Here is a 26,244-nt window from a genome sequence, read left to right as displayed (position 1 = left end):
AATCCGAGATCTCTGTAAGAGACACCAGGAGAATAGCATAGTCTTGACACATAAGAGACATCCCCAGAGGGCAGCTATTCAGTCTTGCCCAACTCAGCAGCTAGAATAGCTCTGACTGTTTGCAAACTACATTGTAGGCAAGGCTCTAAGATTCTCATAAGGTTTTGTGTTTGTCTAGGCACACTGTGTGTTTCCTGGTGCTCATTCTGCAGCCTTATGAAGTTTCCTAATGCACTGGCATCACTTTGAGTGAGGCCAGCCTCTCATAGAAGTAGAGGTTAGAATGATGTCATATAGAGATGCACAGGACCCTGTAAAGGATACACTTTGTACTGTGAAGTTTGAACATATGGATAATCAAGATAATCAGATAACCAACCCCCTCCCCCACTGCATCTTAACCAGCTGAGTCTATGACACCAAGCATTCAAGTGATTAGAAGAGACAGAGTGGGTGTAGAGTCTCTGGAAGGGATAAGAAGTTCTGCAAGTGTCTAAATGCTTCATAAATTGGCACAATGAATCATCTGCAGGGAAAGACCAATTTAAAGTATCATCTGTCACTGAGATATAATTATATGCAATTGAATTTACCCCAACAGTCATGTGGTAAAGAAATATTTATTGAGATCCTAGAGGATATATTAGGGAATAAAGACACCTAAAATATCTCTGATTTAGGAAGCCGTTTTAGGTGGGAGTAGAGACAGATCGTGCAAGCAGATGACTAGACGGGAAAAGTGCACAGTGGAACGCAGGGCCCAAGCTGTAGGATAGGAGCAAGTGCTATGGCCTAGGTGACTGAAGAGGGGCACTCCTTGAAAAGACAGGCCCAGCAAAGACTTGACAAGGTAAAGAAGGAAGCAAGTAGCTTTGTGGTAGGAATATCCCATGGAGAGGCAGAGCATGTGCAGAGATCCAGAGATGTGAACCTGCAGGAATGGGTGGAGGTAATATCAGGGCCTTGTAGCTAAAGGGGAATGAATAGAGAAAGGTATAGAAGGCAGCCCCAAGATGCAACAGCAGGGAGAGGGCTTGGAGAAAAACAGAAACTTTTTTACCCAGAACAAGGGGAAATGTAATGGGACTGGTTGTAGCTGCTTCAGAGGGAAAGAATGAGAGGAAGTGTGCATAGAGGAGGGTGGAGACAGGACAGCCCATTGGGCAGCACTGGGCCAAGCCAGTGCAATGCCATGATGAATGGGTGCAGAGGTACAGAGGAGGGGGCAATGGCAGATTTGGGGCAGAATTTGAAGGTACAGCTTTTAAAATTCAAATCACAGGGAGGGTGGGGTTGAGGAGGCGCTTCCTGTGTTTGGCTTGAGCAACTATCAAGAAAATGGATGGTCTTTGATCGTTTTAGCAAAAAATCTTGTATTTTGGCACTGAAAAGATGGCTCACGAGGTCCTAATTGAGTACCAGAATCCTCATAAGAATCTGGGTATGGAGATACAGGTCTATAATCCCAACACTGAGGAGGTGGAGTCAGGATGGTCCCTAGAACTTTGTGGAAAGTTAGTCTGGCCAAATCAGTGAGCCCCAGGTCAAGTAGGTGATTCTGCCTCAAGAAGTATGTAAGGTAGAGACGTCTGAGAAAATGGCTCACTGGGTATGATACAAGCATGACCTCCTAAGTTTGAACCTCCACCACCCACATAAGATGTAGGGGATTGTTGGGCACAATCTAACCCCTGCACAGTAGGAGATGAAAACAGAACAGGTTCAGCAGAAGGGCCTGCTTTAAACTAGTGAGGCTGAGAGTGACAGACCACATGTGTGTGCCGGTAGCACGTGCACTAAGTTAGAAAGTGATTGAAAAGGAAGCCTGGCATCAGACTCTGGCCCTCACGTGTTCACTCACACACACACACACTCCCTTATCTCCATTCTCCCTAGGAGAGAGCGCTGCTTCTTCTTTTGTGTCTTCCAGTGCTCTGTATTGACTGACACACAGTGGAAAAAATCACACACAATGCGGTCCCTCCATGTAGACAGTTCTATGGCATCTGAGGATTCCCTACCTCTGATCAAAGGGGGAACCAAACAGTCTGTAGATACACAGTCACCAATGCACTTAGCCACCAGTGACTCATTTAGATCCCTTTCTTTCGTTTATAAATTTTATTTGTATGTATGTGTATGTGTGCACATATGCTGCCACCACAAGTGCCCATGGAAGCTAAAAGAGAGCATCAGGTTCTCCAAAATTGGAGTTACAATTGTGGGCCTCCTGATGTGGGTGCTGGGATCTGAACTCCAGTCCTCAGGAAGAGCAGCAGACACTCTTTACCACCGAGTGAGTCATTTCTCCGGGCTTATCCCTATCCCACCTACCCCCCAACCCCCGTACCTGTCCCTCTAATATTGGTCTCAGACTCTTAAATTATCTAGTTACACTGAAACAAACTTCCAGGTTCAGGTAGGCATTTAATGTTACACTGTCTTCCTCTGTCCTTTCCACAGGACAACAGTATGGCAGGTAAATCAAAATGGGGAACTTCGGTTACATTACTTTGACTGTGTAAGCATTAGCTGTCATGGAACCATAGGCAATGAATAGGATATTTTTCTATTCCAGCATTGTGCTTTCTGGAGGAAAAATAGTCAGTTGCTTCTTTGTTTACTTAGTTTCACAGTGCGAGTTACTAATTCACCCTCTGGTTTCTCCATCTGAGCTTGGTTCCCTTCCCAACACATTCAGATGCATCGCAGCCTTTGCACACTCATCTTTTTCCCAGACGCTTCTCTCATCAGGGGGGTGGGGTGGGGTACACCTTCTTTCCCAGCCTGGACTGTTTTGTACTGGGATATGGTATTCCAGGTAGGTATATTAATCTGTTTTTTTTTTTTTTTTTTTTTTTTGTCTCATTGCTCTGAACACATAGCTACCTTAGGGGAGGAGGAACATCTATTCTGGGTCACAGGCTAAGAAAAAACGCACGCCATTGTGGTGGCAAGGACACCTGACAGCACATGGCACCCACAGTCAGGAAGCAGAGGCCAGAAGTGGTGCCAGATTGTCAAGTACCCCCAGTGCTCTATTGTGGTAGTATAGGCTCACAGTCCCACACTGCTTCTGTGGGTGTTAGCACTGCATGTAGGTTTCCCTCTTATATGGAGAGAGCATCCCAAACCCTGCTATAGTTTATTCAGCTCTTCAGTGAATGCTGGTGGGTTCTGGCAGTGTAGCGCTCTGCACCCCCACCTCATGTGTTGTTCTGTGGTTACTTGTTGTTTTGCTAAGTGATGGTTTTCTTTCTTTCTTTCTTTCTTTCTTTCTTTCTTTCTTTCTTTCTTTCTTTCTTTCTTTCTCTTTCTTCCTCTCTCTTTCTTTTTCTTCCTTTCTTCATTAATTTTTCCTTCCTCCATCCCTCCCTCTGTCCCTCCTTTCCTCCTTATTTTCTTTCTTTCTTTCTTTCTTTCTTTCTTTCTTTCTTTCTTTCTTTCTTTCTTTCTTTCTTTCTTTCTTTCTTCCTCTCTTCCATGTTGGGGAACACACTTTCATACAAGTGATCTCCACAGTCTCCCGTTCATGTTTATAATTAAGAAGCTGTCTTCTCCACATGATCATAATGCTGGCATGAGTCCCCATGCCCTTACTTCTGCCTGTCCCCTTTATTCATAATTTCTCACATGATTCTGATATCATCATACTTTCTTCACTACCTTTACTTCCCCCCTAAATATCTGCAAATTCCAAGGAATCTGAGTTAGTCTGATTTTCATTACTATGACAAAATTCTTGAGGCTAGGTCGTATTTGAAGAAAAAAAGGCTTATTTAACCTACAGTTTTGGAGATGTTTATTGAAGTTCTGTCTCTGTCATCCTATATACCCTGGCCATAACACGTGGTTTCAGATAACATCATGCCAGATATGTGTATATGGGAGAGATCATGTGGAATGACATCAAACCTTAGACTACTGAAGGCCCAGTCTCTGATAATAACTAACTACAGCCTTGTAAGAATTATATGTCCAAGAGTGACAATCCCATTAGGTCCCACCTCTTAATGAGCCCACTGTCTCCGCATTGTTACACCTTTGCTGTGAAGAGACACAATGACCCCAACTCTTACAAGAAAAACACTTAATTGGGGCTGGCTTACAGTTTTAAAGGTTTAATGGATCATCGTCATGGTAGTATATAGGCAGACATGGCGCTGGAGAGGTAGCTGAGAGTTCTACATCTGGATCCTCAGGCAGCAGGAAAAGAACTGCCACACTAGACTTAGCTTGAGCATCTGAGACTTCAAAGCCTGCCTCCGAAGTGACATACTTCTTCCAACAAGGACACACCTCCTAATAATGCCACTTCCCAAGGGGCTATAGGAGCCATTTTTATTCAAACCACCAAACTGTCCATTACAAACTTGACAGGAATTGGTATCCCCTGGGAGGCAGGCCTATAGGGAATCATGCTGAATAATTAGAATATAGTAGACTAACTGAACACTGAAGACCCACAGTAAAATTGAGCAGTGCCATTTCCTGGGCATGGTTCCTGGCCCATATAAAAATTAATGGTCGAGTTCCTCATAGCTTTCTGCTTCTTGACTTGGGTACCATGTGACCAGCATCTTCAAGCTCCCAATATTCTGACTTCTCTATCAAGATATACTATACTTCAACATGTGAGCCAACAAAGATCCCCTTTCTCTCAGTTGCTTGTATCAGGGTATTTTTCATGTTTACAACTTCTAGTACACTTGCCTTAGGAGACAACTCAGATCACATTCAAACCATGGCAGGACCAGTCACATGATTTAGGTCACATGATTTAGATTAGCTCTGGCGCAATTTGTAGAAAACCATCCCCTCCTTGGGCTTCCAATTCTTTGGAATTGCTGACTACTTTAGTGTCCTTCGACACATGTAAACTTGAAATTTAAATGCTAGATTGTTACATACAACATGCTCATGGCTTATTTGAGGGCCCATGTTCTCCTCCTGAAATGCACACTTCAACTACCACTATGTTAAAGCAACTTTCAGATGTCCCCAGGGACCCAGAGACTTTATGTGCACAATGAACTACTGTGCACATATGAGATAATTTTCTAGAAGGGTATAACAGATATTTTAGAGCAATTTTTTCTGGTTAAAACACTTTTTCCTCTGGAGATTTGTAAAGCACACAATGAAAGATGATTTTTTTATTATTAGTCATGTTGTAAAATCTGTAAGAATTTTGGGTATAAAGAACACTGTTGACAAAGCAGTTCAAATCTCAGAAGTGAGTTCTCAGGGCACCTCAGGAGTTATATTCTCAGCCACTCATGGTCCCTGAGGGCTTGATGATGAACTTTTGGTTATGACAGATAATGTCTAAGAAATGCACACCAGGAATTATTCCTTATAATGAATATTTGGTTATATGAAAAAAAATTGTGTTTTTTCCTTTTAGACATCTAATGGTCTATTAATAAACACATAGAGACATTTGTTAAGAACGTGTTTATGCTCTGAGTACCAGGACCAAAGCTGTACCATCATCTGTGTTTTGTGCCTGGGGTAAGGAGGTGGGGAGGGCTTTTTTACATGATGGTAAATGTGACTAAGACAGATTGTCTCAGGAAGCTGAGAGGGAGGGTGTGGTGTCTAGTTGGGAGACAATTCAGAATTAAATTCCTACAAAATGTACAAATGTACAAGCTGAGAACCCCCCCAAAAAAAATCGAGTTGGAATATCGAGCCAATCAGCATGCTTTTCTTTTGCTGGATTGGTTGATTGGTTGGAGCATTGTGAGACATTTTATTGAAGTTCTTTCAGTGTCTCTTCCTGATGTTTCCTTGTCTCTCACTTCTGAGTTTGACTCCATGGTGTGAGCTCACTCTTGAGAAATTCATTGTACTGATGGTTGCATTTTGTTTTCTGTTAACCGGCGTTGCAGTCATCATGCAGTTAAGGTACTCGGAACCAGTAAGGCCCTGTAGGCTCTGCTGTGAACTTTGCTGAGATGACATTGACCCCCCATTGCCATGGTGATGTGTTCTGCATGCTGTGCCTGAAGTATGTTGCTGTAGCGTCCGGAGAATGTTCTATGCTGGTCATACTTTTGGTTTTGAATTGCTGAGTTCAGTAAGTAAATAGCAAAGCCCATGTAAAAGAATAGGTAGAAGAAGATGGATAGAAAGAAAGAAGCAAAATATCCAATTAGGCACTCATAGTATCCATCAGAAATTATCTGGGAAGCCCTGCTTGGCAGCCAGCTGGAGTTCCCCACTGAGAGTCCTGGGCAGATCAGCGTGTCCTCACATTCCCTCTGGGTGAGACTTCCACATAAAGCAACAAATGGCAGCAGATGGGGATGATGTCACAAGTCACGCTCAGGACATCTAGCAGACATTGAGTGGGGAAGTTGACATTGGTGGAGTTTCTGATTGAGCTCTATCTCCACAGCTGAGCTTCCTACGGCTGACCTTCTGGCTTCTCTTTCCCAGTGAGGCGTCTGTCTTTATAATGTGGGATAAACAGAGGTGAATTCTGTTGAAAATGGTTCACTTTCTAGCTGTCCCCAAGGACATGATGTCATTTTATACTTGGTTAAGCTATCTTGCTCATCTCTCTGGGTCCTGGGGTTAGGAGCAGCATATCCCAAGACAAGGGAGGACACTTTGAGATTAAAATGCTAGGGTCTGAAGTGGGGGCAGAGACCTAAGTTCCAGTGCTAGATTCTTAGTGAGCTCAAGCTGCAATGACAGTTTACCAGTTCAGCTATGTGTGTTATGTTTCTGTGCTCTGGCTAGTTGTGATGTGAATTATCTTTTCTACCTACCCTGTTCTGATTTCCTTTCCAGTGCTCCATATTTTTTCAATTTTTTTAACCACATGCAAATGCCAGGTAAAGACTTATTTGGGGTTCCCTCTCCAGCTCTCTGCAGCTCTCTATATACAATGTCCCTCTGTGTGCATTAGTGTCCTCTTAGAAATAAAACAATGTATTTTATTTATAATCTTGTGTGTGTGTGTGTGTGTGTGTGTGTGTGTGTGTGTTTGTGTGTATGTGTATGTGTATGTGTGTGTGTGAATAGGGGGCTGGGAACCAAACCCAGGTCCTCTCCAAGAACAGCCATTCCTCTTAGCCACTGAGCCATCTCTCTAGCTCCTCACTCTGTTGTCCTAATTCAGCAATTCAGTCTTACCCTGTGGATTGATGTTGGGAATGTGGGAAGGAGGAGGCCCTGGCTAGTTTGCTGTTTGCTATTCACATTGCCTGAATATTTGGTTGTAAAAGTAGGAGGTCCAAATCAGTTTCAAGTTTTGTGCCTGTGGCTGTTTTATCAGTAGGCATGGAACTACATACACTGTCTGCCAAGGACAAGTCTTATCTGACTCTTATTTCATGAGGAGTTATTTGATCACGTGCTTTAATGCTGGGTACCATTAACATACATTAGTTAGAGTTCAGCATGCTACTGCAGAAACACATAGGCACATCTTTATAACCTTACTTGGAATTGCTTCTCAAACACTTAGGAACTTTCCAGGCTGTGATGTGACCATCATTCATCTGATTCCAGTGGTCAGAGCCAGGTCACAGTGAGTTTGAAGGCATCAACTCGAACATAAAGCAGTTTCATGTCTCTGAATTAGTGAAAGGTTACACTTCCCTGACATATTTACCCAAGGTAGAGTTATGTTCCTTTTATTTTGGAAGGCCTTTACAGAAAGTAGTATACATACCTGTTCACAGGTTCTTATAAAATCAATAAAAAGCATTTTGGACCCAAATAAAATGTCCACCTAAAGTGAGTCCCTGTGGTCTATAAATCTGGTGTCCTGCCTTAGGTCTCAGAATTCTGACATCTCAGAATCCATTAAAATGCCGACATCCAATACTGCCATCCTGTTTGTTTCCTTCTTCTTTTAGGAAGTATAAAGGCTCAAACAGGGTCTCACTCTATAATTCAGGCTGGCTAGGAACTTACTATGTAGCCCAGGCTAGACTCATATTTATGGTGATCCTCCTGCCTCCAATCTCCTAGGTGCTGGCATGATGAGTTGTGAGACTCTGAGTTGCCTTCCATCCTTTTGTGTCTAGTACATCATTTTTTCTGTGGGATTTAGACCACGGATCTTACCATTCTCCTGTATCTCCTATGTATTCCTTTCTTTTTCTGTTTTCTTAAGGTTTTAAGTAGAATACAGCAGTCATGCTGTCACTGTGTGCTGATCCCAGTGGATAGCACTGGGAAATCTTATCTGAAGATAAGAACATGCAGATCAGGACAAATTGTGACAGCCCCTGGGCTCTCTCCACCTCCTCCCATGAGGAGAGTTGAATAGGTATTCATCTCTCCACACTTAAATCTAACACTATGGGTTTGTTCTTACTCCGATTATATTTGATGGGGGAGGGAAGAGAGATGGGACTCTTTTGTGCCTGTGTTTTTATTGTTTTGTTTTATTTAGCATTATGATATAAGAGCCTGGGTGTGTAGCTCAATGACTAAACTTGCATGAGATGCTGAGTTCCAATTGAGCAATGCAAACAAACAAACAAACAAACAAACAAACCATCAGAAGACCACCAATGACCATCACAACAACATAATATGAAATCTAAAACTGAAACCAAAACCAGACAAACAAAAACATACTGTATGCACTAGGAGTATGGTAGCAAATGCCTGTAATCCCATAACTCTGAAGACCAAAGCAAGAAAGAAGATGCTCACAAGTTTGAGGCCAGTTTGGGCTGTATAGTGAGTTTGAGGTCAACCTGGGATGCAGCTTGAGACCCTGTCTTAAGAATGCATAAGGAAATATATATATATATATATATATATATATATATATATATACATACATATATAATTTTTGTATATGAAAAATACTTTAAAATTTAAACCTATATTTATTTATTTTATCGTGTGTGTATAATGTGCACGTGTGTGTGTACACATGTGTAGGTGTGCACACAAATGTGTAATTAACATGTAGGTTTTCAATCTCTATCTGGGGTCAAATCCTCTGTCCGATGTCTTTCCCTCATCTTACTAAAAACTCCCTGTGTCTGAAGACCCATCTCAGGTCCCATCTCTTCTCATGCTCCTCTCTGTATTGGGACACACACCTAGGGATGGTTGCTCTTCTCTGATGTGGAAACTCTTTTTGGAGTCTTGGATGACTATGCTAACCTGTTGTCCCAGGGCAGTGCCCTGAGCCTCACTGGCTCTTCTCTGATGTGGAAACTCTTTTTGGAGTCTTGGATGACTATGCTAACCTGTTGTCTCAGGGCAGTGCCCTGAGCCTCACTGGCTCTTCTCTGATGTGGAAACTCTTTTTGGAGTCTTGGATGACTATGCTAACCTGTTGTCCCAGGGCAGTGCCCTGAGCCTCACTGAGTAAGCTGGTCTTCTTTTCTTTACCTCATATCCTCCTCTCTGCCTTGTATGACCTTTTCGTTAATGGCTCATCTTTGAGGCCAAGCATCCAAGCTGTCACCCTTGTATAATACAGACTTACTGCTCTCTGCCCTCTCATTTCTCGCAGGCTCTGTGCACTTGTGCTGGGGGAGATTATATCAGATGTGTCTGTGTGATGGGGCCATTCTCCTCTTAGCTGGCACAATAGCTTCCAGGCATCCTGCCTCAGCCTTCTCTCCTGTCTATGCCATGTTTCCCATCTCAAACTCTGATCTGGGAAATTGTTTTGTTTCAGACTTGCAATGATGCTCTCAACTTCCAAAAACAGCTTTTTGAGGCACAATTTGCTTGCCATAAATGAAGCAAGTTAGAGTATGTAATTCAGAGGTTTTGATTTATCCACAAATATGTAGCCTTTAACTGTCCATTTTGGAGCAGTTTTAACACCTCAGAGAGAAAACCTGTACCATTTAGCTGTGGCTTCCTAGTCCCTTCAGCCCCCCTCCAGTCCCAGGAAAACCACTGACCTATATTCTCTCTCTCTCTCTCTCTCTCTCTCTCTCTCTCTCTCTCTCTCTCTCTCTCTCTCTCTCTCTCTCTCTCTCTCATTTTCTCTCCTAGAAACTTCATGTGAATGGAATCATATGGTCTGTGCTCCTCTGTGGCTCTCCAGTCTCAGCATAATACCATCCAGGGTCAGCCTCACTACAGCTTATGATAGCAGTTCATTGCTTTTATTATTACAGAGTAGTATTCTATTTTATGTATAAACTGCACCTTACATGCCAGCCTTACGACTGATGAGCACACTGAATGTGTCCTCATTGGTTGTTATAAACAACACTGATTTGAAGATTCGTGTACAGCTTTGTGTGTGAACATACATTTTCATTTCTCTGTAGAATGTGCCCACTGGTGTGACTCCCTATTTTCTAGAGAGTTGAGAATAAGCCATCTAGCTTTCTTTCTGGACTTTTTGCTATAGCCCATGGCATTGGTGACAATGAGCCTTGATTGTTAATGTCCCCAGATCCTGAACCAGAGCCAGATACTCAGCATATGTTAAATAAGTGTTATATGAAGGGGAAATACAAGCCCTATAGCAGGGCTTCTCCTGAGAGGACATAAAGAAACATCTCTTCACACCAGGCTGGAGAGCACCAACAGACTAAAGGGAGAGTTCTATGCAGGTCTAGCTTGGTGAAGCAGTAAGTGTTTTGGGGTTCCTTACAGATGCATGGGTGACTTAGATGTGGCTGCAGCATGAAAGAATCCCACCCTCTCATCTCTTACCTACCTCATCTATCACTTCAGAGAGGGGAGGGGCAGGTCACCTAAGGATCTCATAGGACACTTCCTATGGATCTCCTGAGCCTTGTGACCTATCTTCTCCCCCTCATGAAGGGCTATGAATAAATCCAGTCCTTTGAGGGTCTCCTGTGGGTCTTCACAGCTGCTCAGCTTCAAGATGTAGTCAGCCTGCTCAGTCCAGAGGAACTACATGGACCCTACGTGGGCCAGCCATGTCCTACATTGCTGTCATGGGCACTGATCCAGTTTCATTTCTCTTGCTGTGACAAATGTGGCTGAAGAGTTCATTTTGCAATTTCAGGTTACAGTCCATCACTGTGGGAAGTCAAAGCAGGCACTGAGAGAACCATGTCCACAGTCAGATGCAAAGAGAAGCGTCTTCTTTCATGTGCTTGCTCTTTGTTTAAACTTAGCTGGCGTCTTCATTCTTGTATAATGCAGGGCCCAGCCCATAAGAGAGTGCCACCAACTTTCAAGCTAGATCTTCCCACCTCACATGATAATCTAGACAACCCCCACAGACATGCCTACTGGGCAGTGTGATCTAGGCAGTTCCTCATTGAGATTTTGCATGTGATTCTAGGTTTAATCAAAGTTAACTACTCAGCACAGGGACCTTTACAGTCCTTTCCTGACTGTGACACCCAGAATCCCAGTATGTTATATTTTCTGTTTGTAGTGCTTTCTTTCATCACATAGAAAGCCTTCTTCACCATCCCTGTCTTGGGTTGCTTAGTTGCACATGCCTCTGGGGCACTTGGCTGATAGACTTCTAACTGTTTTCTTCGGCCTCCAGGTTAAAGCATCCTGGGGAATGGCACTAAACATGTGTATTGTCAAGGCCTTACCGAAAGTCTAGAATACAGCTAGTACTCAATGAATGTGCAGGAACGAATGATTTTTTTACTACCTTTTGTATGAGTTCTTCCTCACCCGTGTCACCTGACTACATCTACATTTTAAGGAAGCTGAACATGGATTTTTTCCCCCCTTTGGTGTAGAACATTCTCTGTCCCTGGCGCCTGTACCATATGTGGTAGCTGTAACATAGTGCCAAGTCTGCAACTGAGGGAAGACGTCTCTGGAGCCCGACCCTCTGGCTGCTTTCTATGGGTTCCCCAGGATCTCACACAAGCTCATGCCAAACCGTCTGTTTAGTTTTCTGTTGGTTTTGACATATATAATTCACTCGGAGGCTGACTGAGTCCTGAGTAGTAAAAGTGTAGATGGCAGGGATACCAGGGGCTGGGATACTCTATGGCATGAAATTTCATGATTCCAGTTTATACATGACCCCATAAACAGTAGACAGAATCATTCTGAACAGATCTGGACTTCCATTTGCTTGAGTCTGGAGAATATATAGTCTCTGTTGGTGGTTAGTCTAGGCTCCGCCCCACAGTTACCTGGCAACAACCAGGTGCGCCTGACACAGTATAAAAGGGGCTGCTTGCTACCCTCCTTTCTCTTTGTCCTCTTGCTCTTGCCCTCTCTCCCCCCATCCCCCGCTTCTCTCTCCATGTGCTCATGGCCTGCCTCTACTCCTCCTCCTCTGTGTGTGTGTGTGTGTGTGTGTGTGGGTATGTGTGTGTGTGTGTGTGTGTGTGTGTATATCCCCCCCAATAGCCTAAACACTGACTTTATGGACCACAGAGGCCTATAACTCACAGTGATTCACCAGCCTCTGCCCTCTATGAGCTGAGCCTAAAGGCATTCACAACCATGCTTATCTGCTTAGTTTAAAGCCCACTGGTGTGAGGTCAGAGAGGGATGAAGAGCTTAAAAATGTAAGTGACCACAACTCTTCAGATGTCTCTTCTCTTTGCCAAGATTAAAAATTTTTCACCTTTTTTGTACATTCATCAAAAAAAAAAAAAAAACAGTTTGCAAGCTGGCTCTTGGAATGTGGCCTTCAACAACACATTGTATATTTCATTGAGCAATATTTCTTATATGCATTTATAGTTTCAAAGATTTGGCTATTCTTGGCAATGCTACTTTCAGGATAAGGAAGGATAAATTCAGATATGACCAAGTTTTATTTAGTTCACATTACACACAATTGAGTTGGCAGAAGATTAATGTAGGGGAAAAAAAAAATCCCCGGAAATCTGGGTGGAATTAATTAGCCCTGAAGAATGACAGTTACCTCATTCCTAACAATATGTTTGGGGTAATGTCAGTTTCTTAGAAAGCTCAAATGTAAAATTACAGTGCTAGCATCCACGTTTTTATTTGAGTTGAAAACTGCAATGTTGAGCTACAGTCTCTGTTCTGATCTAAGCAGATCTCTCAGCTAGTGATGATTTTCATATTCTGATTTGGGAAGCTTTGCTAGAAACTCCTCTCCCTGCGAGCCCTCGAAGGATCTCACTTTCAAACAATGTGTTTTTCTCTATGCTATTCTCAAGAATGGCAGCTATCCTTTCCCCCAGCTTAGCTGTCTCTAGCTGTGCTCAGACCCAGGGTCATCAAGAGAAGAAGCATTCTCCCCTGTCTGGAGAAGCCCAAACCTCATGCACAAACAGCCTAAGAATGGGTCTCATTAAAGGGAACCATAGAAGGGAATCAACCGTGTTATTATAGGGACTTTGAGAGACATGGAAGGAGCTGGGGCTGCATAGAATGATGTTTGCATGGTTTGTTGTGTGTCCTGGAAGGGCTGAGTGAACAGAATGTAAGAGAAAGATGACTTCCATCTCTAGGACATCTCACTAGGACAGAGTGCTGGTGCACAGTGTTGAAATGACTGGCCATACAATCATCTATGTGCCTATGAGATAGTGCTCGCAGCTGAGAGCAAGTCTCACTGTCTCACTTGCCCATCACCCCAGGCCACCCTTGAAACGTCTAACAGTATGGCTGGATGAAGCTCCTGCTCAAAGCTAATGCCAGCCTGCATCTCCTCAGGATGCTCTCCAACCAATACACCTTTTTAAGAACAGTATATATGCTTATGCAAGCAGGTGTATGCGGTAGGTGAATGTGCATACATGTAGGTGTGTATGTGTCCAGTTCAGAGGATAGACTTTTGGAATCATTTCTCTGTCATCCAGTTGTCATCACAAGATCTCTCTTGTGTCTGCCATGGTTTGTACTCCAGATTTGCTGGCCTGTGGCCTTCCAGATGATTTTATTGTCTTCCCCTCCTACCTTGCTATGGAAGTACTGGGATCACAGATGCACACCACCACATCTGGGACAAAATCATGTCATCCAGCTCACATGAGCAAGCCCTTTTACCCACTGAGAAATTTTGCTGGTCCCTACATTAACCGTTTTGAGCCAAAGTTACTCACTGCCCTGGTACTTGTCACTCCTCTATCGCTGGGATTGCCAGCCTGTGATACCACAAGTGACCTTTTAAGCCTGGGTTCTGAGTATCAAACTCAGGTCCTTATAGTTCTAAGGCAAGCACTTTACCAAAGGAACAAACCCAGCTCCAACCAATTATAGTTGCTGAATCCAGGGTGAATGAGGTCATGAAGCATGCAGTCATGTATGTTTACAAGGAAGAAAGTCGTTCTTTCTGTCTTTTTGGTGATGTTAAGGCTTTCCCAGAGAGAAGGCTACAGCTCATGTGGGTACCAATAAGCAGATTCTTCAATATCTCAGTGCCCTGGAGAAGTCTGTCACTAACCAACAGGCATCTGTCAGTCTGTATGGCCTCACAGTCAACATATTAGCTCTCCTGAACTCTGGGTCTGTACGCTTATAGGCCATCTTTTGAAACCTCAAAGCCTATGCCAGTGACACACCTATTCTAATAAAACCACACCTCCTAATCCACCCCAATGCTTAGTCTGGGAACTAAGCATGCAATTATGTGAAACTATGAGTCTAGTTTCCTCCAAAGCACCATACCCTGCCGCACCACCCCCTCCCCCGCCACAGGCTTGTCGTTATATCATAATGCAAAATGAATTTAGTCCAACTGAAGAAAAGTCCGCAGGCTCTTTGAGTCTCAACACTATTTAAACATCTAAAGCCTCTTCTGAGACACAAGGCAGTCTCTTAGCTGTAACCCTCTATAAAATTAAAACCAAAGAGCAGATCACACACTTCTAACATACAATGGCACAGAATATATATTACTATCCAGAAGGAAGGGAGAAGGGCAGAGTGAGGAAATACCAAAGTAAGACTGAAACCCAATGGAGAAAACTCCAGATTCTGCCTCCACGCGTCTGATGTCCACGCGCTCTTCAGCTCTCCTCTCTCCTGACTGCAGCACGCTCCTGCCTCTCTCTTGGACTGGTTCCATGCTTGCCCTACAGCTTTCCTTAGCAGACTCCCCATAGCGCTGGCATCTTTAACTCTCCAACACAACCCAGACTTCCCCTTCACAGCTTCAAGGAATTGGCCTTTCTAAACAACCCTGCCACATGCCTGACCTCAGGGCTCTTCTTAACTGCAGAGACTCTACAACTCCTTTCTTGTGTCCTTCTTGACTTTGAACCCAGAACCACTTGGTTAAAGCTGCCCAGCTCTGTTTGCTGGGGTTGGACTGTCACCCCTCCTCAGATTATATTTGCATCATTTTCTTTTGTTGATGGTTTCCTTCATTGCTTAAACTACCCTTTGATTCCTTTTCGAAGTTATAATAAGCTTGGCTGGGTGGGGTCTCGGCCTGATTCCCTTTATCCTATTTAGCATCAAGCTTTTCCTTTAAACTCTTTATCTCCATGGACATAGGACTTGGCTTCAATATTACATATTCCAGTGCTCTTTCTCTCTTCAAACTGCATATTTTATATTTCTCTTTTCCCTGATTGCTCCTTTTCACTGTAGATCTGCATAAGATAATAACCATATGACAGTCAATAGGAGGATGAGGAATAGCCTAATGTTATCTGTATGCTGAGCTACTTACTGTAAGCCTCTTGTCTCTTTTTGAGGTACATGGCAGCTTGTGCATCCACTCTAAGAAGGATGTCTGAGCAAACCTGTTCACTGTAATTATGCATATTTGTATTTTGGGCTTTGGGAGTTGAGTTTCATTGTTTTGCATAGAATATGACATGGAGTAAAACACAGGCACTTACTAAGTGGCTAAGAAACTGGATGTGTATGGACAGGTCTGCAGACGTTTGATTCATGGGCATTAAAACAGAAATGATTTAAATAGAAAGCTGAGGAAAACAGTTCTGAAAGCCATGTCCTGTCACATAGTACCACAATGGCATGCTTGTGGTCGCTATAGCGAAGCATTGTGATTTAACGTGGTGTAAGTACATAGACAAGGCACTTGGATAGATAGCCTGCAAGGACAGGCTTCCATGTCAAAGCAGAGACTGTAGGGTGAAGGTGTGGGTCGATGCCTTGTCAGTGTTCTTTTTAAAATGACCAATGTCCAACAAAATGAACATCACTGCTACGACATTTTCTTGTCTGGTAATATGTTTTATCTGCCATCTTTAGTTTTTCCATGTTAAAATTGTGGTGTATTTCATTCATAGATGGGTCTCACTGTGGCTGGGAAATGGAACTTTCAATCCCTGGCCTAGCTGTGAGACTTCACACCCTGCTTCTCATTGGTAGTTGGACCATGTGCCCTAGAAAAGAGTGAGAATAGCCAGGCCTTGGTCTCTAGGAGACTTGGGCTTTAGTGAGGAGAAGGAGAGGATTCCATGCATCTAAATTTAATACAAAGTCCAGCTTTGGTCACCAGAGAGAGAGAGAGCAGGTCACAGAGCATGCACTGAGCCTCTTAAGTCTCCTAGAGATTGTGGGCTGCATATAGAGTATGAACCCAGCATCACTCCATTTGCCCAGACCCAGACTCTCTGTAGTGTTTCAAGCAATGCTAAGCCATCCAGTCCTATGGGAGTTCCCCGTTGTCTCTCAGAATACCTCTGAGAGGCCAGGCTGACTGACAGGTCTGTGTTGTCTCTTGCAGTTTTCAGTGAAGAGCCCCACTCCAGCCTCTACTTTGTCAATGCATCGCTGCAAGAGGTAGTGTTTGCAAGCACATCGGGGACGCTGGTGCCCTGCCCGGCTGCAGGCATCCCTCCTGTGACTCTCAGATGGTACCTAGCAACGGGCGAGGAGATCTACGATGTCCCCGGGATCCGCCACGTCCATCCCAATGGCACTCTCCAAATTTTCCCCTTTCCTCCTTCAAGCTTCAGCACCTTAATCCATGATAATACTTACTATTGCACAGCTGAAAACCCTTCAGGGAAAATTAGAAGTCAGGATGTCCACATCAAGGCTGGTAAGTACCCCTCTTTCTTGGGCCTTCTTGGATGGGAGGAGAATGATCAGGATGGATGAGGGTGTGGGGGAACCTCATCAGCTCATGGGGGCACTTCTGATGTTAATGGTTATAGTGTTCCTACACTAGATTTTAGTGTCCCTGGGTGCTGGATCTAACTTTAAGAGATTATGTTTTGTGTGCTGGGGAAAAGACTCTATATAGGAGTGCCTGTCTACTATGCAAGCATCAGTATGTAAGTTTGTATGCTACCCTCAACATACAAATAAGAAATCCAGGTGTGGCCACATCATCAAAACCCTAACACTATTAAGGTTGTTTCATGGCTCCCGGCCTAGCTCTGGGTTCACAGAGAGGTCCTGTCTCGTGAGGATGAGGGGAGGATGATGTCATCCACTGGCCCTTTGCCATATGTATGTGCATATATGTGCATGTGTCCAAATACCACACTCATATGCTCACATGGATCTAATAGTTATCCAGGCCCGTGGCAACTATATTGTATTCACTCATTATGCTACTTTGGCTCATGTTTTTATACCTGTGTATGCGTCCACCCATTTCTCTGCTTGTCTGTTCCTTACCCAACCTTAAGAGAGGGGAAATGGAGAAAAAATGGAGGTCATGATTTGAGTGGGAAGAAAAACAAACATGGTGTATATGTGTGCTGTAATGGAAAGTTGTTGATCCAGTAGCTTCACTTTCCCATTGACATAAAAAGGCTGTGCCCACATTCCTGATGGCATTGTGCACAGCTGAAATGTTTTCTTTTAACGACACATTGTATCTTTTAAAAAAATCATCATTGCTACAAAGTCTACTCCCAGATCCTGCCTGAAATATATAGACCTGAGGGGCTTCTGCATAGGACATACTATGTACATCTTTGGATGGTGTCAACAAAGCCCTGAAATGCAAGCTCCCAGCTAAGAAAACCCTTTTATCAAACAGAATTGGGGTATTTTTAAGTCTTGCTCTAAAATGCTTGGCGAGGGTCACAGCACAGAGAATGACAAGGTTTGACCGTTGTGGGTGTCTTGGCTAATGTTGGAAATTTAAGTATCATTTGTACGGTGAGTGAGGAGGTCTGCTGGGAGACGCCAGGGCAGGAGCTAAGTATGTGATGTTTTTGAGACTCTGAATATGATCACTTTGATATAAGCAACCATACATTCAACAGTGACTCATATTACCTGTTCCTTCAGTTCCAACACCTGTAAAGAATGTACTTAGAAATAGCAGAAGGTTGGCTTTAACCAGGAACTGGGAGCATGCAATATGTCAAATCCTAAAGTAAAGCAAATGAAGTTTGGGTAGGGACCCCATAGCCTGACAGGTGGAGACACCCTGCATGCCTTTGACAGCTGAGCATCTTAGCAAGCTGCTAAGATCATTTTATTATGTTCTACAAAATACAACTAAAGGAAGACCTCATATTTCAGACTGGACCCAGGATTTCCGACTTGGTATTTCCATCAGGCCAACTGGTTCAATGCTGAATGCTCAGTTGTTTTGTGTGGTTTTGGTGCTGTGGATAAGAGTGGTCCATGTACCTATGCCTGAACATTGACATTGGGTATCTTCCTTAGACTCCTTCAATCTTTTTTTTTCTTTTTTATTACGAATTTTCTTCAATTACATTTCCAATGCTAACCCAAAAAGTACCCCCCTCCCTCCCCCACTCCCCTACCCATCCATTCCCATTTTTTGGCCCTGGCATTCCCCTGTACTGGGGCATATAATGTTTGCCTGACCAATGGGCCTCTCTTTCCAGTGATGGCCGACTAGGTCATCTTTTGATACATATGCAGCTAGAGTCAAGAGCTCTGGGGTACTGGTTAGTTCATAATGTTGTTCCTCCGATAGGGTTGCAGATCTCTTTAGCTCCTTGGATACTTTCTCTAGCTCCTTCATTGGGGGCCCTGTGGTCCATCCAATAGTTGACTGTGAGCATCCACTTCTGTGTTTGCTAGGCCCCGGCCTAGTCTCACAAGGGACAGCTATATCACCATCCTTGCAACAAAGGCTTGCTAGTGTATGCAATGGTGTCATCGCTTGGAGGCTAATTATGGGATGGATCCCTGGATATGGCAGTCTCTAGATGGACCATCCTTTTGTCTCAGCTCCAAACTTTGTCTCTGTAACTCCTTCCATGGGTGATCCTTTAAGATAGGGTCACTTAATGAGCCTTAAGATCAGTGATTTGCTGGAAAGAGAGGCCCATTGGACACGCAGACTTTGTGTGCCCCGGTACAGGGGAACGCCAGGGCCAAAGGGGGGGAGTGGGTGGGTAGGGGAGTGGGGGTGGGTGGGTAAGGGGGACTTTTGGTATAGCATTGGAAATGTAAATGAGCTAAATACCTAATAAAAAATGGAAAAAAAAAAAAAAAGATCAGTGATTTGTATAGGCTAGCTGGTTAGTAAGCTCCAGGTACCTGCCTGCCTCTGCTCCCCTGACCCTTGGCCATGGGATTGCAAGGATGTGCTACCACACCCAGGTTTTACACAGGGCCTAAGGATCCCAACACAGAGCGTTAGCCTCATGCAGCAAGCACTTTACCCACTGAGCTATCACCCTTGCCCCTCTCTTCAGTTTCCTCTAACTTTGTCACAGAACCAACCGCTTACTTCAGATACCGAAGCTCTGAAGGGAGTGATGTAGTACCAGTGTGACTGGGGTCCCTTTGGTATAGCTTCATAGCTTGGATGCTGTTGGTGCACTAGGAACTGACACAATGTCTTTGTTAGTCTGAGCTTGAAACTCGGACACCCACGTCCCCCCAAGGTCTTTCCTTAATTAATCTTGCTTTCTGTTATGAACACATTATGTTTGCATTGATCCTTTATTTCCATTCATTTAATTATTCTTCAGTACTAGGGGCTGAACACAGGCGCCCTCACAGGCTGAGCCTGTGCCTGGCAACCGAGCAACTCTCCCACCACCTACCGTAATCTTTAGATTATTTATCGAATGCTTTCGAATGCTGCTCCTGGTGCATATAAAGACAGAGTCGCATTATCCTCCACGGGCTTCAGAGAGTGAGGCTGAATGGAGCTGAAGGGGTTCTCTTTCATGGGGTCTCCTATGTCACCCAACAGAATTGTCCCTCTAGGCTGCTGTTGGGATTATTCTGGAATGATCCAGTGCACCCTCACTTTTCTTTTTCACAGCATGGAATTCACATTCTCATCAATGCTCTGCAGTTTGTTTTAGTTTTAAAGTTATCCTTTGGAAATATAATACATGTGTATAATATATTGGGAGATTTTTGCCCCTACCCGATTTTTCCTCCAGTTCCTCCTGTATCCACCCAAACATCCTCATATATATACACACCACACACACATATATATCATATACATATGTATACATCATATACATCATATATATATGTATATATATACACACACACACACACAGACATACATATATCCCACTGAGTCCAATTAGTGTTGCCCCATATATACATGGGTAAAGGGCCATCCTCTGGACCACAATCAACTTATCACACAGCACTCTTGGGGAAAACCTACTCTCCCTCCTTGAGTAACTATCGGCTGCCAATATCTCCTCAGTCTTGGAGGGGGAAGTGGGTTGTGATATGCTCCCCTTCCATGCTCAAATGTTGGATGTCTTGATCATGTACAGGTCTTATATAGACAACCACAGCTACTCTGCCTCCGTGAATGTAACAGACCTGTCCTGTTTTACCCTGATTCTCTCTAACCTCTGGTTTTTACAGTCTTTGTATGACGTTGACTCAGGCTTAGGTGCCTGAAAGTGGAGGTGTTTCCACTTACTATGCCTCATTAACTTGAAATATTAATTCTAACATAAAACACTTCCTTGTCCAAAGGCTGGGTACACATGGGCCTCTGTCATATTACTGTCCCTTGCCTGCCTCTGTGTGCCAGTTAGCAAACAGCAGTGAGTTGTTGGAGCTCAGGAAAGGTAAACATGTCCAGCAATGCTTCCTCCGGAGCAAACTGGAGCTAATGACATCAACTTATGGCCCAGATGGAGAAGCAGGGGTCATTTATCTGAACCAATAACAAAACAAATGGGAAACATTTGGAAAGGTACAAACACACAAACCCGCAGCTCCCAGGACTGGGCCCTGGATGAGCAAGAACCAGCCAGTCTGTGATTTGCCTTTGTACTGTCTCCTGTTTCCTGATGGAGGACACAGAAATCTCTCTCTCTCTCTCTCTCTCTCTCTCTCTGTGTGTGTGTGTGTGTGTGTGTGTGTGTGTGTGTGTGTGTGTGCATAGCAGTTTCATTCATAGGTGTGCAAGCATGAGCTGCGGAGAGAGCCATCAAAGTGGACAGATAATGATGAAGAGTCCCTTCTATATTAATGATTAGCAGAGCTCTTCTTAGGCCTATCTTCTCAACCAGAGTCAACCCTGACCTCCCACATTTATCATCCCAGTGCCCACTTTCAGCAGGAACCCTGATAAGCCATTCCCTGGGAGCTTATCAAGTTCCTGACCACTGCTTCTCTTGCTGCACTTAATGCATACATTTTGGGTGTGCAAGAATAGTGCTTTGCCAGTTTAGAAACAATTTACCTATCTTTGATGTCTCTTTGTACTAACTTTACATCATTGAGAGTGTAACTGAGTATTTAAGCACAGAGGACACCGAGGTCTTGTGTAGTGTGCAGAAAGGAAATATCTGACAGCATTAAAACAGCATAAAGTCAGGAAAATCTAATAACACAATTCTTTTACAAAGCATGTCATGGCATAATACCACCCTTCTGGGGATGATGATGAGCTAAAGATATATATACTATTAAATCTGAAGCAATATTAAAATATTTAACCAAAGGGTAATAGTGAAAAAGTCAACCAAGAAGGGAAATAGTACTCATTAAAAAAAAAAATCTTAAACTTGCTACTGGAGAGGCAGCTCAGTAGTTTAGAGCACTGGATGCTCTTGCAGAGGACTTGAGTTCTATTCTCCGCACCCAATAGCATCTCACTACCAACTGTAACCTCAGTTCCAGGGGATCTGATATCCTCTTCTGAATTATGTAATCACTGTACACACATGGTACATAGATATAAGTGCTTGCAAAACACTCATACATATAAAAATAAATCTATAACAATAATGATTCCAAACAAAGAAGAAAATAAAATAATGAGCAGAGATCAGACATAATGAAGAATGAAAGAACAACACTATGAAATTAAATGTAAAGATATTGAGTGCTGGCATCACATGTAAACATTCAAGTCATGCTAGTCATAAGGCAGAGATTGCAAGACTGGATTTTGCATGGTAAAATTCCTTTGAAACATAAATACATGAAGAATTAGTTAATTTCTTGTCTGTTGCTTAACTAAGTACCTGAAGCCACAGGCTTTTTTTTCCTCAAAGAAGTTTACTTAGCTCACGTTTTTGAGGGCTGCTATTCCTGATGAGAGCCTCTTAATCTGGTCACAGCATGGCAGACAATGAAAAAGGAGTTACTACAGGGACTCACAAGAAGCTTAAGTTTCAGGACCACATTTATTCTTCTCATAGCACTTGGTCTCATGGGAACTGACTGGTATCCTATAAGAAGTACATTAATTCCTTCCAGAGGCTGCACTCTTGGAAACTCAGTCATCTCCCACTATATTAAGCTCCCAACATCTGTTTTCACCATCACATTAGAGGGAAGAAGCTTCCAAAACATGGACCTTTAGTGGGCACACTCCTGTCATGTCCTAGTCACAAAAAAATAGGTTCAAGATAAAAAGATGGGGAAATACCATGGTCATCTAGATAAATCAGGGTAAAAGACTGCCAGAAAGATGGAGTGGATTTACCTGTCATTGCAGGAAGATATGTTTTATATCCAAGAATAATACACAGCTAAAGAAGTCATTTCATAAGGAAAAGATATAAGTTGATTAAGATGGTATGATTCTCGGAAATTTTTTTTCAGTTTTTTTTATTAGGTATTTTCCTCATTTACATTTTCAATGCTACCCAAAGGTCCCCCATACCCACCCCCCAATCCCCTACCCACCCACTCCCCCTTTTTGGCCCTGGCGTTCCCCTGTACTGGGGCATATAAAGTTTGCAAGTCCAATGGGCCTCTCTTTGCAGTGATGGCCGACTAGGCCATCTTTTGATACATATGCAGCTAAAGACAAGAGCTCCCGGGTACTGGTTAGTTCATATTGTTGTTCCACCTATAGGGTTGCAGTTCCCTTTAGCTCCTTGGGTAATTTCTCTAGCTCCTCCATTAGGGGCCGTGTGACCCATCCAATAGCTGACTGTGATCATCCACTTCTGTGTTTGCTAGGCCCCGGCATAGTCTCACAAGAGAGAGCTATAACTGGGTCCTTTCAGCGAAATCTTGCTAGTGTATGCAATGGTGTCAGCATTTGGAAGCTGATTATGGGATGGATCCCTGCATATGGCAGTCACTAGATGGTCCCGTAAATTTTATGCAGAAGACAAGACATCAAAGCACATAGCATGCAAGCTGGTGTAGCATCAGCGAGAAGAAGGTGAGTCAGAATTACAGCTGAAGAACTCAATGCCCATCATCTGTTCATAATTAATAGATGCAGAAACAGAACAAATAGGAATAAAGAGCCCTTGAATGAGATCACCAATCAACTCAGTCAGCTTCTACTTGAATAAGAGTTGTCTATCTTCTGTGACACACTGATATTTGCTATAACATACAACACGTTTTGGGCAGTAAAACAAGTTTCAGATGACGCTTAAGCCAAGTCACTTGATACATACTATTTGATTGCAGTAGAATTAAATTAGAAAATAATAACAAAATCTCTGTGAAATGGCCAAATATTTGGGTACAAAATACACTCCTAAATGACATATGTCTTAGGGCTAGAGAGATAGATCAGGGGTCAATAGCTCTTCTCAGTCTTTAAGAGAACTCTGGAGTTTGGTTTCCAGAAAATGTCATATGGTTAATAACTACCTGTACTTCCCGCTGCAGAGGATCCAACAGCTTCTTCAAGTCTCTGTGGGTACCCACATGTGAGTTCCTAGATACACACAAACACATAACTAATAATAGCAACAATCTGTATTTCAAAAAAAACATAGAAGAAAAATTAGAAGTCTTCAGAGATAATATAATTTTGGATCAATCCAAGGGCCACAAGAAAGGTAGAAAAATAAGTGTGGGGCATGGAGGAGGGGTTTGAGTGCTGTGGAATGCTGCTTTGTAGCACTGCTGAAATCTCAGCAGCTGTGGTTACCTGCATCTGACCTGGAAAAGAATCATGCATTTGAAAGAGAAGGGACTCACAAGTCCCATCCCCTTTCTGAGAATCTGTTGGCAGTTAACAATTGCTGGGGAGGGAGAGACATTTTCTTTAGTATTAAAGCCACAGCTAAGAGGCTCACATTTCTGTAATAGCATCTCATGCTCCTATAAGCAACCCTAATGAGGCTCACTGGATCATCAAAGAAATAAAATATCCATGAAAGTGAAAGGGAGATGAGATACATTGGGAAGAGGACCCAAAAGGGTAACAGAGTGAATATACTCAAATGCATTATGCACATGTATGAAAATGCTGCAAGGAAACCCATTCTTATGCATAATTAATATATGTTAATACAAGTGTAAAAAAAATAATGGGGGAATCTTACCAAAGCAGTACACAGGCAGAATGGAATGCATAACTCTGAACACCTGTAACATTACATGTAAAGAGAGGTTTCAAATTATGGTCTCATTTTCTACCTAAATATAAAGAGGAAATTAAAAATATTTCAGAAAGAAAACAAAGATCATAGTAGAAGCAAAGATAAGATGGTCCAGAAAACATTAGAGGACAGCATGGAATTAGAAGTGGGTTCTTTCAAGGGGTTGATAAAATGTATACACTGCTGTTCAGATAGAAGAAGCAAAGAAGAGAGGACTTGGTGCCAATACCAAGAATGAAAGGGATAACTGCTCTACACTAGGAAGGGCTTTCACACATGTTTTAGAAGTGTTAGAATAATAACTGAATATTAAATATATACATACATATATAAATTCAATAATCATGAAATGAAAAATCTGTCTGAAGACTCAAAATCTCAAAACTCCCTCGAGTTAAAGAATTGAATTTGTGAACAAAATTTTTCTATGATAAAAATCTATGGATCATATGGATTCACTCTGATTTCTAATAAACATTTAAGTAATAAAAACTCTAAGGTGAATTTTCCAGGAAATTGAGCAAGAATTAATATTTCCTCAAGTCATTTTAGACTAACATTACTCTGATCCTAATCATGACACAGGTATTATAAGAAAAGAAAACTATAAATAAGTATCTCTCAAATGTTGATATAAAATTTCTCAAACCTTCAGCAAACTGAATTGAATAACAAGTAAGAAAAATACACTATACCCACATAAGGAGTTTCTCCAGCAGGCAAGAATGGCTTCAGACTTGAAAGCTGATCAGTGAATTCACTCTATTGACATATCAAAAGTAAAAGCAATGAAATTATTTCAAGTGGTGCAGAAAATTATTAACAAGTCCCACATTTCATGATTATGGAACAGAAATCCCAGAAGAGTTGGAGTAAGAGATAATTTTTTCATCCTAACAGAATCAAAAATTCAGGCCTACTTAACACCAGAAATGAAGGCCAAAGAGTAAATGCTTTCCCATGAGTCAGGAGCAATACCAGATTCTACTCTGTTTCAACTTCATTAGAAGTTGTAGACAGGACTGTGCGACAATGTTGCAGAGATAGAAGTTTAAGATGGAGACCCAGCTCTGTGAACAAAGAGCTTACTATGCAATTATGAGGACAGGTGTTGGGATCCACACTACACACCCCACATGGAGGGTGTGGTGGCCACCTGTTATTCTACTGGGGACATGAAGTGGGATCTCTCCCTCTGTTAAGAAGATAGAGGTTGATTGAGAAAGACTCCATATCTCAGCCTCAGGCCTCCACATGCCTGTGCACACACATGAATATACACCAAACACCCAAATAAAATACACCTTTCTCTACCCCTCAAAATTAAAAAAATACTCATATTTTTGATAATATAATTATGAATGTGGAAATTCTGATGTGATCTATTAAAAAAAACTACTGGGGCTAATAAGTGGATCTGTTAAAACCAGAGTTTTTAACTCAACACTCACATATACTCATGAATACATACACACTCACAAGTACACACACACTCTCACACACTTATGAATACATATACACACTCATGAATACACACACTCATACACACACATTCATCAGACAATTTAAAAGTACTATTTACACTGGAGAGATGGCTAAGAGGTTAAGAGCATTGGTTACTCTTCCAAAGGACCCAGGTTCAATTCTCAGC

At 42.6% G+C, this 26,244-nt stretch overlaps 1 protein-coding gene across 4 annotated transcripts in view; it reads left to right on the top strand.

Moving 5' to 3' along the window:
- Dscam (DS cell adhesion molecule) overlaps window positions 1-26,244 on the top strand; it is a 583,662-nt gene that overhangs the window by 97,766 nt on the left and 459,652 nt on the right. For all 4 annotated transcript variants that reach the window (XR_003951753.1, XR_003951754.1, XM_006522886.3 and 1 more), the window contains exon 2: window positions 16,583-16,900. Coding sequence is in view for 2 of the 4 variants with exons in the window: in XM_006522886.3 (XP_006522949.1) it covers window positions 16,583-16,900 (318 nt within the window). In the remaining 2 variants the exon portion in view is untranslated. The remainder of the gene's footprint in view (window positions 1-16,582; window positions 16,901-26,244) is intronic.

The sequence above is a fragment of the Mus musculus genome, chromosome 16, assembly GCF_000001635.26.
Source record: "Mus musculus strain C57BL/6J chromosome 16, GRCm38.p6 C57BL/6J".
NCBI lineage: Eukaryota > Metazoa > Chordata > Mammalia > Rodentia > Muridae > Mus > Mus musculus.
The sequence above is the reverse complement of the archived record's forward strand: the minus strand, read 5'-3'. Positions and strand labels throughout refer to the sequence as shown.